The sequence below is a fragment of the Osmia lignaria genome, chromosome 12 (genome assembly GCF_051020975.1).
Source record: "Osmia lignaria lignaria isolate PbOS001 chromosome 12, iyOsmLign1, whole genome shotgun sequence".
NCBI lineage: Eukaryota > Metazoa > Arthropoda > Insecta > Hymenoptera > Megachilidae > Osmia > Osmia lignaria.
Window position 1 is genome coordinate 10,611,339 of NC_135043.1, and position 14,289 is coordinate 10,625,627.

General features: G+C 39.2%; 1 protein-coding gene across 8 annotated transcripts in view; it reads right to left on the bottom strand.

Annotated features, from left to right (window-relative positions):
- Nucleotides 1–14,120, bottom strand: part of Snap25 (Synaptosomal-associated protein 25kDa) — a 28,835-nt gene extending 14,715 nt beyond the window's left edge. Inside the window, exons 1-4 of one of the 8 annotated variants that reach the window (XM_034336820.2) lie at nucleotides 12,842–13,055; nucleotides 9,469–9,646; nucleotides 9,297–9,338; nucleotides 2,413–2,461 (exon numbers count right to left, since the gene is read on the bottom strand). In XM_034336820.2, coding sequence (XP_034192711.1) covers nucleotides 2,413–2,461; nucleotides 9,297–9,338; nucleotides 9,469–9,564 — 187 coding nt within the window. In that variant the 5' untranslated portion in view covers nucleotides 9,565–9,646; nucleotides 12,842–13,055. Of the gene's footprint in view, nucleotides 1–2,412; nucleotides 2,462–9,296; nucleotides 9,339–9,468; nucleotides 9,647–9,838; nucleotides 9,990–12,841; nucleotides 13,061–13,965 lie in introns of those variants that run through there. The other 7 variants (XM_034336822.2, XM_034336817.2, XM_034336821.2 and 4 more) reach the window with 7 other exon arrangements.
- Nucleotides 14,121–14,289: the final 169 nt, after the last annotated feature.

Consider the following 14,289-nt stretch of genomic DNA (forward strand, 5'->3'; position numbering starts at 1 on the left):
ACACGAGATACATGTCTACGCATCGAGTACTTTATTAATTGCTGTGTTGTATGTAGAGATAGGTTTATTCGAAAGAGGAAAGTAAAGAGACATAGAAAGACAGAAAGAAATAGAAAGAGAGAGAGAGAGAGAGAGAGAGAGAGAGAGAGAGAGAGAAGAAGCACGGAGTAAAGATCTGAAACAGGACGAAGGAAGAAAGACGTGGGGGAGACACAAAAGGGACGAAGAAATCAAACAGGACGTTTAACGAGTTGATCTGATATACGCGTATGATGCTCTGTACAGATTCGATTCGAGTATAAACAGCATTTCCGGCCTTTTTTTTTTTAAACGTATTTCATGTACTGGCAAATAGCATCAGCAAATAGCAGCACCAGCGAGTGACGTTTGTGGCATGTAGTCAGTGTGTTTGGTCGTATATTTTTTAGTAAGTAGCAGTGATAGTGTCGTTTCTGGTGAACCTTTTGCAATAGTTCTGGAAGAATTTTTCCAAAGAAAGAAATCTTAATTCGTGCACCGGGTCGAATTGAATCACCTTCAAACCCAACACTTTTGCAGAAGGCGCACGGTGGCAAAGTTAAAATGTCAAAACGTAATTAGTAGTGTTAGCGGTGTATAGTAGGTTAGTAATCGTAAGAACGACAGTAGTACAGTATCAAAAGTAGTAATAGTAGTGGTAGTATTTGTGTAGTGGTAGTTGGCTGTCGCTTTTCTTCGTCAACCGCAATCTCGCAGCGTCTCTCGTTTGATACTACCGCTATAATGTTGCACGTATTCTAACCGGTCTTCGAAAAAGCATGATCTACCGCTACACTTTTCTCAAAAACTTCATCGAGCAGGGAGTTGCGTGTACGATTCTACAAGTATCTTTCGTGGCAGTGTAGTCAATAAAAAAGAGAAAAAAAAAAAAGAAAAAAAAGTGAACTCGTATAGCAGATGCAGGAACATTTCTATGGGTCAAGACGACCCCTGCACCCGTCGGCGTCAGTCCCAAAGCATCCCGTCTTTCGAATCGAAACTCGAGAACAGAAGGAAATTTCGTTTCGTGGAAACCGCGCGACCTATGGTAACCATCGATCGAAACACGATCGGGGGCGTTCGTTTACGGTACATAGAATGTTCTATTAAAAGAACGCCTTCCTACGACCCGTAATGAATAAACGCGACGGATGGAAAACAGAAAGGGCAAAAAACTGGAAAGGAGAGAAAGGTAAATATACAGGTCGGCTCAAAAGAGATATCTTTCAATTCCATCCGTGGCAAAAGAAACTGAGAAGTCCTCTAATCAGGCTTATTTGATTTTTGGAACAGCCTGTATAGATCTTAAAACGATCAGCTGATTCTCTAACATTCAGATTATTCTTACCCCTTCGTTTCTATTACCCAGGTAGAATTTTTCGTTTCGACAGGTGTACATTTCTTCTGAGACGACCTGTACATCGCAACATCGTACCGATTTGCGCCTCCTGACTCGCAAAAGCGACGTGCCCGATGAAAATCCGAAAAACGAGCCTCTAAGTCGGAAAAGGAAAGGATATCGTGCGACACGAGTCTCTCTCTGTTTCGTGAAAAAGGTCAGGAGGTCGCGGCAGAATTGTTCTCGAGGATAAGCGACCGTGGCGAACCGTCTATCGATTTTCTTTCGACACGAAAGAACACGGTGAATAAAAAAAAAGAGAGATTCTCGGCCACGTTACTTAATCAAAAAAAGAAAACAGTCGTCTGAGGGATTGAATTAAAACAGAAATTAATATTCGCTCGAATCGCGAGGTCCATTTGTGACTTTGTTCAATCGTAACGTCAATGGACACAGAAAGAAAGCATACTGGGTACAGAGATGTTACGATTAAATGTAAGGCTAAAATGATGTCCACTGCGACAGAGGCGGTGATTTTTAATTGAATAAATAGAGACAGCGGAGGGGGGATGCCTCCCACCACTTGCCTTCGGTAGTGGGGGAACCGAGGGAGGGCCTAACTTGGGACCTCCTACTTGAATCAACGAGACAGGTGGGGGATTCCTCCCCTACATTTCTCCTTAACCGAAGAAAGCCTAAGTTACACCTTGACCATCCATCCCAATGGACGTCATTTTGCACCATCTGACCCTAGCCTCGTTCAAGTTATAGTAGTTCCTTCTAAATGAAAGAAAATATCTCTTCCGTTCGATCGCAACGAGACGATTTAATTCCTGCGAGAATATAACCTTCCCTCCTAAAAAGATAAGATTCTCGAAGGTCCGTATCAAAGGGATAAGGGAGAAAGCTCGTTGGTGCTCAGGGTGTGGCACGACACAAGGTGTGTATCAGTGTTTGTGTACAAGTGTAAGAGGAAGAGAATAAAAACAAAAAGGTAAGGGGGTACCTTCTTTTTCTTCTTGTTTACTTATATTTCTAAAAAGCGATTCACTCACCTCCCTGGTCGTCGAGTGCAACCAGAGTACGGATGCCAGCCTCCTTGCTCTACGACAGACAGAGGCAGCACAACACAGACAACCACCACCAGTGTTAGAGAGTTGTATTTTTTTTTCTTTTCTTTTTCTTTTTTCTTTTTTTAAAATTTTTTTTTTAGTAGTAAGTATATAGTAATATTAGTAGTATATTAGTAGTAGTATATAAGTATTACGTTAGGTAAGAGAACGGAGGGTGTAACGGAAGTCGATGGAGAGAAGTGGGCGAAAGCAAGCTTATAGAGTTAGGGTATAAATTTTCTATACGCAAAAAACAGGATAATAATAATAATTATCTTGACCGGGTCTCTGGGCTTTGTTTCTGTACGCGTGTTAATTAAATCGATCTTTTGATCGTTGGATTTTTTTTTTTTTTGTTTCTGATGGATGCGACGCTGTCTTTAATTTCTTTCCATTGGACGCGTTCACGACGCACGATGAGTTGTATTATTATTTATAAATATATATATATATATATATATGATCCTGCCAGTGATACAGAGACAGGTGGGCAGACAGGTGAACAAGCAACGAAACGTATACGGGTTATTGTTTTTTTTTTTTTTTTTTTTCAAATATAATATTCTCGGTTCGAATGAGTATATATCTCGATCTCTATTTTATATAAGGCTTGTCGCTTGTTGTTGCTGTTGTTGTTCTTGATGTTGTTATCGATCATGACGATGTTGTTGTTGTTGTTGTAGTTGTAGTTGTTGTTGTTCCTGTCGCTCTGTAACTGTCGTCGCCGTAGTTGTAGGTTTTTATTTATTTATTTACTTGTTTGTTTTTTTTTATCATTCTGTTAGATCTTCCTTCTGGCTAATCGAGATTTCGTTTACAAGCGTGAAGGCTCGCACACAGAGATATTCTCTATCGATTCTTTTCTCTCTATGTATATATTTATATTTGTTGGTTTTTTTTTCTATTCTGTTTGTACGTAGTCTTTTTATCTGTTTCGTTAACGCGCGACGAGTTTAAAACAACACAAAACCGCTGTTTTTATTTATTTTTTTTTTTTTTTTCAATTGGGAGGAAAAGTTTGCTCGAGGATCCCTTTCGTTCTTTAACGGATACCACTTCCGGCCCTGTCGAACTGGAAGAGGATCTCTCTGGTACGAAAAGAGATCGAACAATAGAAAAAAGAGTGTAGAAAGAAATAGAAAGAGTGACAGAAAGAATACTACTCGAAGAATGTTCAGAGTCTGAAAAGTTGAAAGGAAAAAAAAAAAGAAAAGAAAAGAAACAAGAATATTTTAGAATACAGATTCAAAAATACACATAATAATTATTAAAGGTGTGCGGGTACCCGAGCCTCGGGTCAAGGTACACACATCCCTAATAATTATCGTTCGTAACGAAAAGTAAATGCACAAGACAAAGAAACAAACGAAAGGTCTCGGTCGTTTTGAGTCGCGAGACACGAATTCGTCGGAAATGATTATTCTTTTTTTACCGAAAGCGAGCGCTCGCAAGCGAAATCTCGGGACTCAAACGGGCGAGAGAATTACCTGGACAAATGCAAAGTAGAACACACGCACACAGAAGTGGATGAACGGGAAGAGAGGAGAAGGAGAGCATGAAGAGAGCGGCGAATGAGAGAGAGAGAGATAGATATATATATATATATATAAAGAAGAGCAAAGAAAAGGAGCTTCTGGAACGAGTAAACCATGAGGAAGAATAGCGAGCTTTGTAAATCGTTGTTTCAACAAAACGATACTTATCTTTCTTTAGGTTTTCTTTCTATCTTTCCCTTGCAATTCGAAGCGACCCACGAGTGCCAGAGATCTCGTCGACCTCTGCACTCCAGTTGTTCTTCGTGATGCAGGTGAACGAACGGTACGATCCGAATAGACGGAGATAAGAAAAGAGAAAATTTCTAAAGGAATAATTGATGAGAGGTCGAAGGTATTCGAGACTGCAAGGGAATTCTTTGAACGATATTACGAGGAGTTGGTAAATATAAACGAGACTTTATAATTAAATCTAACAGAAGTTCGATTATTGCATACCAGATACTCAATTTTGAATTATAGAAAGACTGGTGTAAGTTTGGTAACATAACAGTGCCATTTAACCATACTTCTATGGTCATCGAGTGGTGTCAGAATCTCCACAGAAATCAGAAGCCTAAGGATCTTCACAAAGTTAACTTTACCTAACACCAGAACGTTCTTAAACCCCTGTTAAAGCTAACTATTACTGGAACAGCAAAACACTCTTAGACTCTGCTAAAGTTAGCTGCAACTGGAGCACCCTTAAACTTGATGAAACTGGACGCTATTGGAACATCAGAGCATCCTTAGACTGCAATGATGATAAAACCTTGATTCAGAAGAATCTTAACCCTTGTAATTGTCCGGAATAAAAGAAATTCATTGAAAATTTTTGAAACAGTCTCGTTTATACTTAATCGATACCCCTAACCAGGGGTTTGAATTTCCTCTCTCATGCTCATTGACCAGGATATATTAAAAAAAAAGAAAAAAGAAAAAAGAAAAAGAAATAAACCAATATGCTCCTTTTCTCGTTCAGCTAGAAAGAGAAGCGTGCGCATTCGTCCGCATAGGAAAATGTGCATGAATTTATCCGTAGATAAAGAAATCGTGACGACAGGGGGTGAGCGGTTTGTCTAGGTGGTGGGGTATGTAGTTTCTCGGAGTATTTACCGGAATATTTTATCCCGACAATGTTTAAACGTGACACTGCTCTCAAAGTCAGTGTGTCGAGTATTCTCAGGTAAATACTCTTTGTCAAACACCGTGCACACAAAGAGTTAAACGAGAGTGGTTTTATCGGACGCATGGTGGTGGTGGTGGTGGTGGTGGTGGTGGTGAGTGATGCGTGTACAGGCGAATGCCACCCTCTATACGCGAAACAAACGAACACGATAGACAGACAGACAGACAAACAGAGACTAGAATGATTGGCAAGAGATTAAGACGAATCCGTGGAAAGCAAATAAAACGAATCGAGGAGAAAGGATGATACATGGAGATACATGAGGCTGCTGACTCTGACAAAGAGTCCTTCAAACTGACAAAGAGACGCCCCCAAGGGTAGAGATGATATTTCTATGAGCTCTTGTATCGCGACAAGGTTTCTTTATTTAAATCTTGACAAATTTTACAGCAGTCCGAAAAATTTCCGTTTATTTTCTGAATATCTGCAATCTTATTCAGCCTTACGCTGATTTTATTGAAACAGCACTTTACACTGTTCAGATTAGATAAGAATCTTCTACTATCGGACATTTTCTTGAAGCTTGTTTAAATATCAACAGAACCACTGAAGGAAGTCTCTTTGCAATTAAAGAGCGATACAGCTCGTCCGTGGAAGTTGGATCGACTTCCTAATTGGACCAGCTTCCTCTCTTTTACTTAACTTGTGTTTGCTGTGAGTAGGTGAGTGAATGTCTGTGCATGGATCGTTACGGAGCTTCGATAATGATTTCGAGCAAGAAAAGTGACAGCACGATGCATCGAAAGAGGAGGAATGACACAGTGTGTTTTGCTTTTCTTTTCTCTCGTGGAGGACAGGCAAACACACAGATACACAGCCAGGCAGCCAAGACAATCAGGCGGCAAAGTTCGCGAAGACTTGACAATATTTTTTGAAAAATTATTTTCGAGTTACAAAACAGGCTAGATTTAATTTTGCTTCGCGAACTCTGCAAGCAATTCGACGGCAAACTTTTCTTCTAAAACCTAGACCAAACCTCGGCAAACCTCGAGGTGTAGTAAGTTTCGTTAGAAAAAGTTTGCTAGCAAGCGGGCGGGCGATTATAGCAAGCCAAAATAGTGTAATTGTCGAATGTGTAAGCAAGCGGACACACACGTGGGCACACACCGCACACGTGAGAAAAAAGAAAAATAAGAATTACACGTACATACACAGCCAGCAACACGGACAATATCAAGTTTGATGCCCGGTTCAGCCAGCAACAAACGGATACACAACTGGTAGAAGCGACAGAATTTTTTCGACGGCCACCGATGCTGAAATATCGCGTCTTCATTTTCCTCGATTCACCATCGAGAAAACTATCTTTCTCTCATCGGTTATTGCTGATTTACCGTCATTTACCTGTCTCGGTTGGCCTCTAACGGTCGTCGCTTGAAAATCATAGGTACTTTAGAAAAATCATACTTTCCTAAGGTATCGCTATTGGGACGGAATTCTTTTCTCGACGATTGGTCTTCCTTTCTTAAATTTTTAATTTTCCAAAGATTTACCCGATTGCAAATAATTTTTTACTCTCGATTAGATTCGTTGGAAATACCTACAAATGGATTTGGACATTTTCGAATATCGATCGTCGAGTCAATAATTTCTAGAAAATGAAAAGAAAGAGAAACTGAGAAGTCGAGGGTGGGAAGATATTGAAAGAATTTCTGACGTAACGAACGGAGAAGATGAAGAAAAACAAAAAAGAGAAAATAAATTCAAGAAAAAGAAACCCCTATTTCACCCTCTATACTTAATCGCTACGACCGTGATTGAAAAAGCTGAAGCACAACAGTCTCCCGCATACGTATATAAAAACGATGATCGTTAAATGGTACCGCGTAGATCATCGATCTTTCGTCCTTCCTTCAAAATCATATCGCGTCAAGAGCGATTCTATTTTTTCCAAGTAGCGTCCTTTCCAAAGACCCTGTCGGGATTCACCGTTGCTGAAAAAAAAATATCCTCCACCACGGGTAGCATTAAGAGTAATTTTCTTTTCTTTCATTTTTCCGATCCGGGTTTCGTTCGTTTAGTCTCCGTACACATCGACAGAATCATCGACTGACATATCGACAGCAGTTTCGTGTACAATTATGATAAATACGCTACTGACCAAAAGATTGGAACCGTTACCATTAATCTAAGTAATTACAATTAACCCTTCTACAAATAAAACTGAAAGAGTAGATAAAATAAAAAATTCTAAATATCATCCGTGTTATATTAATTTTGGGAAAAGAATTAAGATTGAAAAATGCAACTACCCTATTCTGAAAAATGATAAATTTTCTAAATTGGAGCTATCTCAAAATCTTCTCGAGTTTTAATTTAAATATTAATAACACCCGTGGTTTTTTACATTTGGTACATGAATTCCAAAAGTTTTGGAGAGTAGAGCATTATATGGGACAGCTTTCCAATGGTGTCCCGTGTGTATGAAATATTGTACATACACTAACGATAAGATAGTCGGTCGTCGTCTCCAGTGCTCGAAAATGCGACACGTGCTAATTAGTGCAGCCACAGATAAGTAGCGAAAGAAACTGGAATGAAGCGACGCAACAACCTTTCAACCCTCGCATCTTTTCACTTAGCTTATTGATTAAGTATCATATTTAAAAAAAAAAAAAAAAGAAGGTGTGTGATTGAAAGAAAAAAAAAAAGATTGCATAATATTTGGGTTATTGCGTTCGCTCCTTCGACAATTAATCAACGAGTTAAATAAAAATAAAGAATAAAAACATCGGATGTACACAGTTAAAGATTCCGCACACACTTATAGAGACGTACATACATATATCGAAGAATAGATACGTCGAAGATACGAGCATAGACAACGAATAAATTATGCATGGGAAGAAAAAAATTGCGGACAGCTGAAGAACGTAGACAAGAGAAACGAGCACGAATGCAAGCGTTTATTCTATTTCTTTTTATTTGAAATTAAATTAAAAATTCTTTTATTATATTAGGTTTGTGCAAAAGGGTTTGTTATGAGAACTCAGGAAGCCTACAGGGAAGGGAGAACTCCAGAACATCGCCATTTCCTTAGGAAAGGCTACTTTCCTCGACACTGTACTATCTTAAATTTTTTCAAAAATAAAATTCCTTAAACCTTTTTGCACCAATTTACTGAATTATTATTTTACTCCCTTCTAATTTAATTTATAGAAATTTCTTTCGTTTCGCACGACGTGCATTCGTGCTACGGATTACCGTTCTCGGACCGCGTCGATGCGTCGTCTTACAATTTCTTCCGTTGTACACATTCGCGACGATCCCATCGGGAACGAAGGTAACGTACAAGATAATTGCATTTTGCACCGATTGCGATAGTTCTTTATCATTATTATTCTCTTTCCTCCGTTTTTCTCTTCAAGAGGAAAAACATTATCCGTATGGTCTCATTGTGGAGAAAAACACACACAATGCCACGATATCCCCGGACGGCCATTATTATTTCGTTTACTTCCGTCGTTGAACGACGTTACCGTATCGAGAGACACAGGAAGGAAGTGAAGGATACTTCTGGCGCCGGAGCTGGGTCAAATACTATTTCAAGATTCTTTAACACGCCGCATAAATTTGACCATTTTTTTTTCTTTTTTTTTTTCATACGCACATCGAAACTTCTTCGTCGTTTTCACTCGTTGGAAAATTCGCACGAAAGAAATTGCCCTTCCTTACAGATTCGTCTACACACCGTTCTCTCTCCTGTACTTTTTACTTTTCGACTATTTACCGAAATAGTATTTCGCCCACCTCTCTCCAGCGCGGTTCCATCTTTTTTTTTTTTTTTTTAAAAAAAGCTATTACTTTTTTTTTTCAAAGGGAATCGTTCCGTTTAGGTTGCACAGTTTACCAAGGACAATGACCAGGACGCCCATATCTTTCTTTAGCCGCGATAAGAAACACGCAACGAGAAATTCACCAGCGACAATTATTTCCTATTCTATGAGACAGACATCGTGGGAGAAAGAATCACCGGGGATTAGATCGCTATTAGTAACGAGGATCGAGAGGATTAGTACCGAGGATGATCGAGGATGAAGGTTAAATGCGTATTAAATATAGAAGAGAATAAATCATTTGTTTTCAATAGGGACGAAAGCACTCACCTCCTCGCATAGTGCCAGCATACGCCTCGTGCTCTCCAGGGACTGAAACAAAATAAAGAAAACAATATTATTTCTTTAAATAATAATACAGGATCGTAGCAGAAGTTAAATATACAAGATTTAACAGTATCGTTGGACAAGTTATTTGAAATAAATCAAGATAGTTACGTACCTCATCTGTAGTTTGATCGGCCTTCAGTTGTAATTCCTGCAACTCGGTGCGAGGGGGACCCTCCACCGGACCCGCAGCTGATGTCGGAGCAGGCATCTTGTCTTTCTTCCTCGACCTCTTCTTCTCAGCTCTATTTCAGCTGACACTGGCTCCTCTATTCGCCTCTCGAACCTCGGTTCTGAAACAATTCAAGGGCAAAACGTTGAATTAGCGAAACGTCTCGTCGAGTTCACCTAAAACACGGAGGTACGAACGAATGGATGGATGGATGGAATGAAAAGTATCGCATGGGGCGAACCTCGTATACCTGCTGGACCGAGAAATACCAATATCCAGCAACTAGACGGTAGAAGGACGATAAAAGACGTACTTTGCGAGTATGCGGAAGGTGACCCTAACGGAGTAACAAGATCCGAGAATCGTGGACGAAGAATCTGAGATTGCAAAATTTAACGCAGAGATTTGGCAAAAGCTGCCAGCCAGTCGGTCGTCGTCGATGCATGTATACGCGTTTACGTGCTGGAGATACGTGTAGCCAAGCTCCTGTGAAAATCAATACACCACGACCGACCGACCGACCGACCGACCCACCGACCGAATCACGCGCAGACGCGTGTCCTCCTCCTCGTGCTTCCATCCCTCTGTGCTCTTTCCACCGCCCCCGAGAAACTTTCCTCGCGTACATCGATAAGAATGGATGCTCTCGTTTGATAAAGGGTAGCTTAGAAGAAAGTGCTTCCACTTTTAAGTTTACATCGATGGTGGTAGGAGTAACTATCGCTGGTTCGAGTGATGGGATAATGATACGGTTATATCCTGGTTACTATAGAGTATGTTAATGCTAAAACCCGCATTAGAGCGATGATGAAAAACTAATGGGAATTGCTATCCAAGACTATACATTGCGTCTAAGGGCAAAGGAGGCGTAATCGAATTACCCTCGGGTGAGCAACTTCCGATTAATCTGTTCTATCCTCAACCCCTTCGACGACACACCGCTACTCTATACGCTAAACTGAAGTGTTAAGACGTTATTGAGACGAAAGTTTCGAACGTAGGAGGGTGAGTCAGGCGCGGGGTGAGGTCAGGGTGCTCCATCCGCGTCGTTGTACATATGTATCCGCACCGTACGTGGCGCTTGGACAACAACCGCCCACTTCTATCTACTCATCCACGTACGATAACCGATCAGCTGGGGACCTTCAAGCGACGTGTACACGCTTTAGGGAGAAAAATATTCCGCCTATCGGATTACCGAAATGGAATTCGAGCTCGGATCTTTCGTTTATCGAGCAATTGCTCGAACCATTAACCTGTCCATACCATCTAACTCTGACACCTCAAACGGTTGTGTAATTTATCAATTTCTGAATTTCAAACTAATTCCCAAATAAAAGGCAGGGTATTCCTGGAACGCTGAAAGGCTGGCCATGAGATCTCGTTAATGGATCGAGACGGCACGAGAACGTGGTAATTGGCACTTGTAAATTTAACCAACTACGAATTAGGTGGCTCTGCATTGAAGGCAGGACAATGGGAACCATCGCAGAGAATGTCCTTACGGCTAGGACTATAATATAAGGCTGCTCTTCGATCACGTTCGTTTCGAACGGCAGAAATTATGGCACGATGTCTGTCCTTGCCCTCGAGACAAAGTTGGCTCGTTTCCAGGGTGAAAGGTACCGTGTCGCTTCTCCCTGGTCAGGGGTACACCTCGCCAAGATCACGGGCGACTAGTCTCAGACCTGGAGGACGCGGCACGTATACCCTCTCTCGATCGCAAACAAACAAGATATTGGTGTTCGATAGAGGCGAAACGAAGAGAGAGAGAGAGAGAGAGAGAGAGAGAGAGAGAGAGAGAGAGAAAGGAATCTATGTTATAAAATCAATAACGACCCCCGACCAGATGCTTTCTTCGTGCCCGAAGGTTGTACCAAAGACACGAAATAAATCTCTAATTTATCGCGAAATAAATCTTTTCTGACGTTTTCAGAATATATTCAAAGAGTTATATGGCAATTTGTTCGACTACCTCGAGGAACTTTAAATTACCTATGAAATAATTAAAATCGTGCAAACTTAGTTTCCCGGCGGCTTATATTCGCAGTTGCAATTAGTTGCAACTGATGTCGTAACCTGAACCGTGTGGACAGAACACGGCAAGGTATGACACGGAAAATAAAGGAAATAAAAAGAGAAAACGACGATTTCGTGGCCACGTGGGACACGAAGTCGGTGCAAATCTGTCCTCTCTATACACTTGACATTCATTTCTCCCTTCCTTTTTTGCAACGAAACAGGCGCAACAGTTACTGGCTCGTATTTCGCAGTGTTTAATGATTCGAAGTTAAGTTAGATCTAAATAAACAATTGCTTTTGACAATCGGTTCTGGTTAAGTATTTGCATTGAAACGAGCGCAACAGTTACCGAGTATCAACAGCGTCGTCTTACGCGGTGTTTAGACTTTTGATTATACGCTTCCAAGTTAGGTTAGGTCTAAATAAACAATGGCCGCAATGAATATAGAACAGGTGAGAAGATCAATATTTTAGTGCATTTCCGCATCCCGATGACTCATAAATGCGTCACCGTAATTACGCAGTGTATCTTTGCTGAGGTAGAAGTATTTATAAAAATACAAATACTCTGACGTCATACATATTTTCTCGCATACCGAGACGCGCATAGAGCACGCGCACTCAGTCGATGGTTTTCAATGACTCTCAGCTGTTAATGCCGGTAGAAAAAAAGATAAAAAATATCTAACATAGCAATGAGTTACAGGAAGAAATTTTACGCTTATGATTTGTCACATACAGTATAAGAAGACCGCGCATACGTGTGACATTAAAAAATCAATAAATAAAATTGTCGATTTGAAATACAACGCAACGTCATCTTCCCGCTGAAACGATCGTAGAAATCGAGATAATATCGATTCGTGTTCATCCTTTGACGATTGTCCTCCTACGTCATCGAGATCTCGCAATAGATGCAACACATAGAAATAGTCCTTGTACGACACGAAACGAATGTCAAATTTATTAATTAATTTCTAATGCCAAACGAATCTTTAATCACACCTATTTTAGACATTTTATTTCCCGTTTACGAATGATAATTTGCAACAAGGAAAGTTCATTACTTTGCATGGTGATTCTTTGGAATGAGATTGAGAAACCAGTACGAAGAACAAATACTTTGACACAAGTTACAAGGACGATATCAAAATGATACGTGTATTTATAGAAAGTATAGAACATAAGGAATTATATTCCTCTGAAATAATGGAAGATTCTATTATATTATTGTCGTGGTTGAGAGAAAGAAGAAAGGCTATGCAATGACACCGGCCCAGCTATTATTACTAACCGTAACTCGTCGATAAAGTTGTCTGCGATGGGTGTTTCCGCTGCTAAAAGATCTTACGATCAACTTGTTGTCGAAGAAGAACGGTGAATAAACAACTTTAGAACTATTGTTAGCACTTTTTTAAAAATGAAACCGGTAAAACTAAGGAGAAAAGTATTCTCGTTGCTCTGATCTTGCTGACTCAAAGATTAGTAGTCAGTTACTGACCAACGAGCAGTCGCAGAGTATCAGTACAGCAATCGCTCCCATTGGTGGGGGTAAAACAGTGTCGACAAGGGAAAGAACCAATCAGAAGACAGAATTATAACGTTGCAAATTCCAGACGCGGGAATCCATGTTCGATACTGAATTGTATTTTACAAAAAAAACTTTATACAATATAATACTTAATATTCTCGTATATTTAATCAACTAATCATTAATATTCGTTATTCGATTACTATGAAAATGAATCGTTGTACCGACTTTCAAACTTTACAAAATCAACTTCCGGTTTACGACATATTTATTGGAAATAGTTTATGTCAGATGAAAAGTATTAACAATGATAAGACTCCTTTTTATCTACCTGCGATTATAACGGATTGTATAGGTAACAACAATAACTTTAGCAATGTAATACAAATATTAAGAATCACTAAATATATGCATTAATTTAAATAGAAGATGCTACTGATAACTTAAAATTTACATAATATTATAATACTTTTAATAAATCTTTCTCATTGTGCTTACCTTGTCGTTATCTATGCTAATTTCATTGTATAAATTATTATAATATTTCTGAACATGTATTAAAGAAAATATGAAATAAATTTGAATATAAGTAACAAATATAATATCATATAAAGATTGCCAATTAGTCTGCATATGTAATATACATCAAATATATTGAAAACATGTATTTGTTTTCTTTTCAATTCCAATGACAAAAAAGATAGAATTTGTTAAGTATAAGGATTTCAATAAATGTTTGTAATACAACATTTGTACTTTAACGAAGGACAAACAACAGCTAAAGCAGAAAATCGATACAACTTCATTGCAATGTGGTACCTTGTTCGTTTTCAACTGTGTAAATTTACTTTAAAAGTAAATTAAAATAAACAAAGTATCATGCTTACCAACGATGCTTTAATAACCTGCTGTACACCAAATAAACTATTGCAAAATTCCACTGAATTCGTGTTTTCGACGACACTACAGTTATCACAAGTAATCACTTCGATACGACGAAACAGCTGCTACTGGTTATCTGACAACCGGAACTGAAGAATGGGTTAACTTTCATTTTAAAAATGGCGGAAAAATTTGAATGTGAAAGTGAACGATTCACATTAGAATGATGCGGAGAATCTTTTAGTTGTCACACAAAATTTATAAATATATTTTTATCAGATTCTACTTACTAAATTTATTATAAATTCCATATTATTACTGTAACTTAA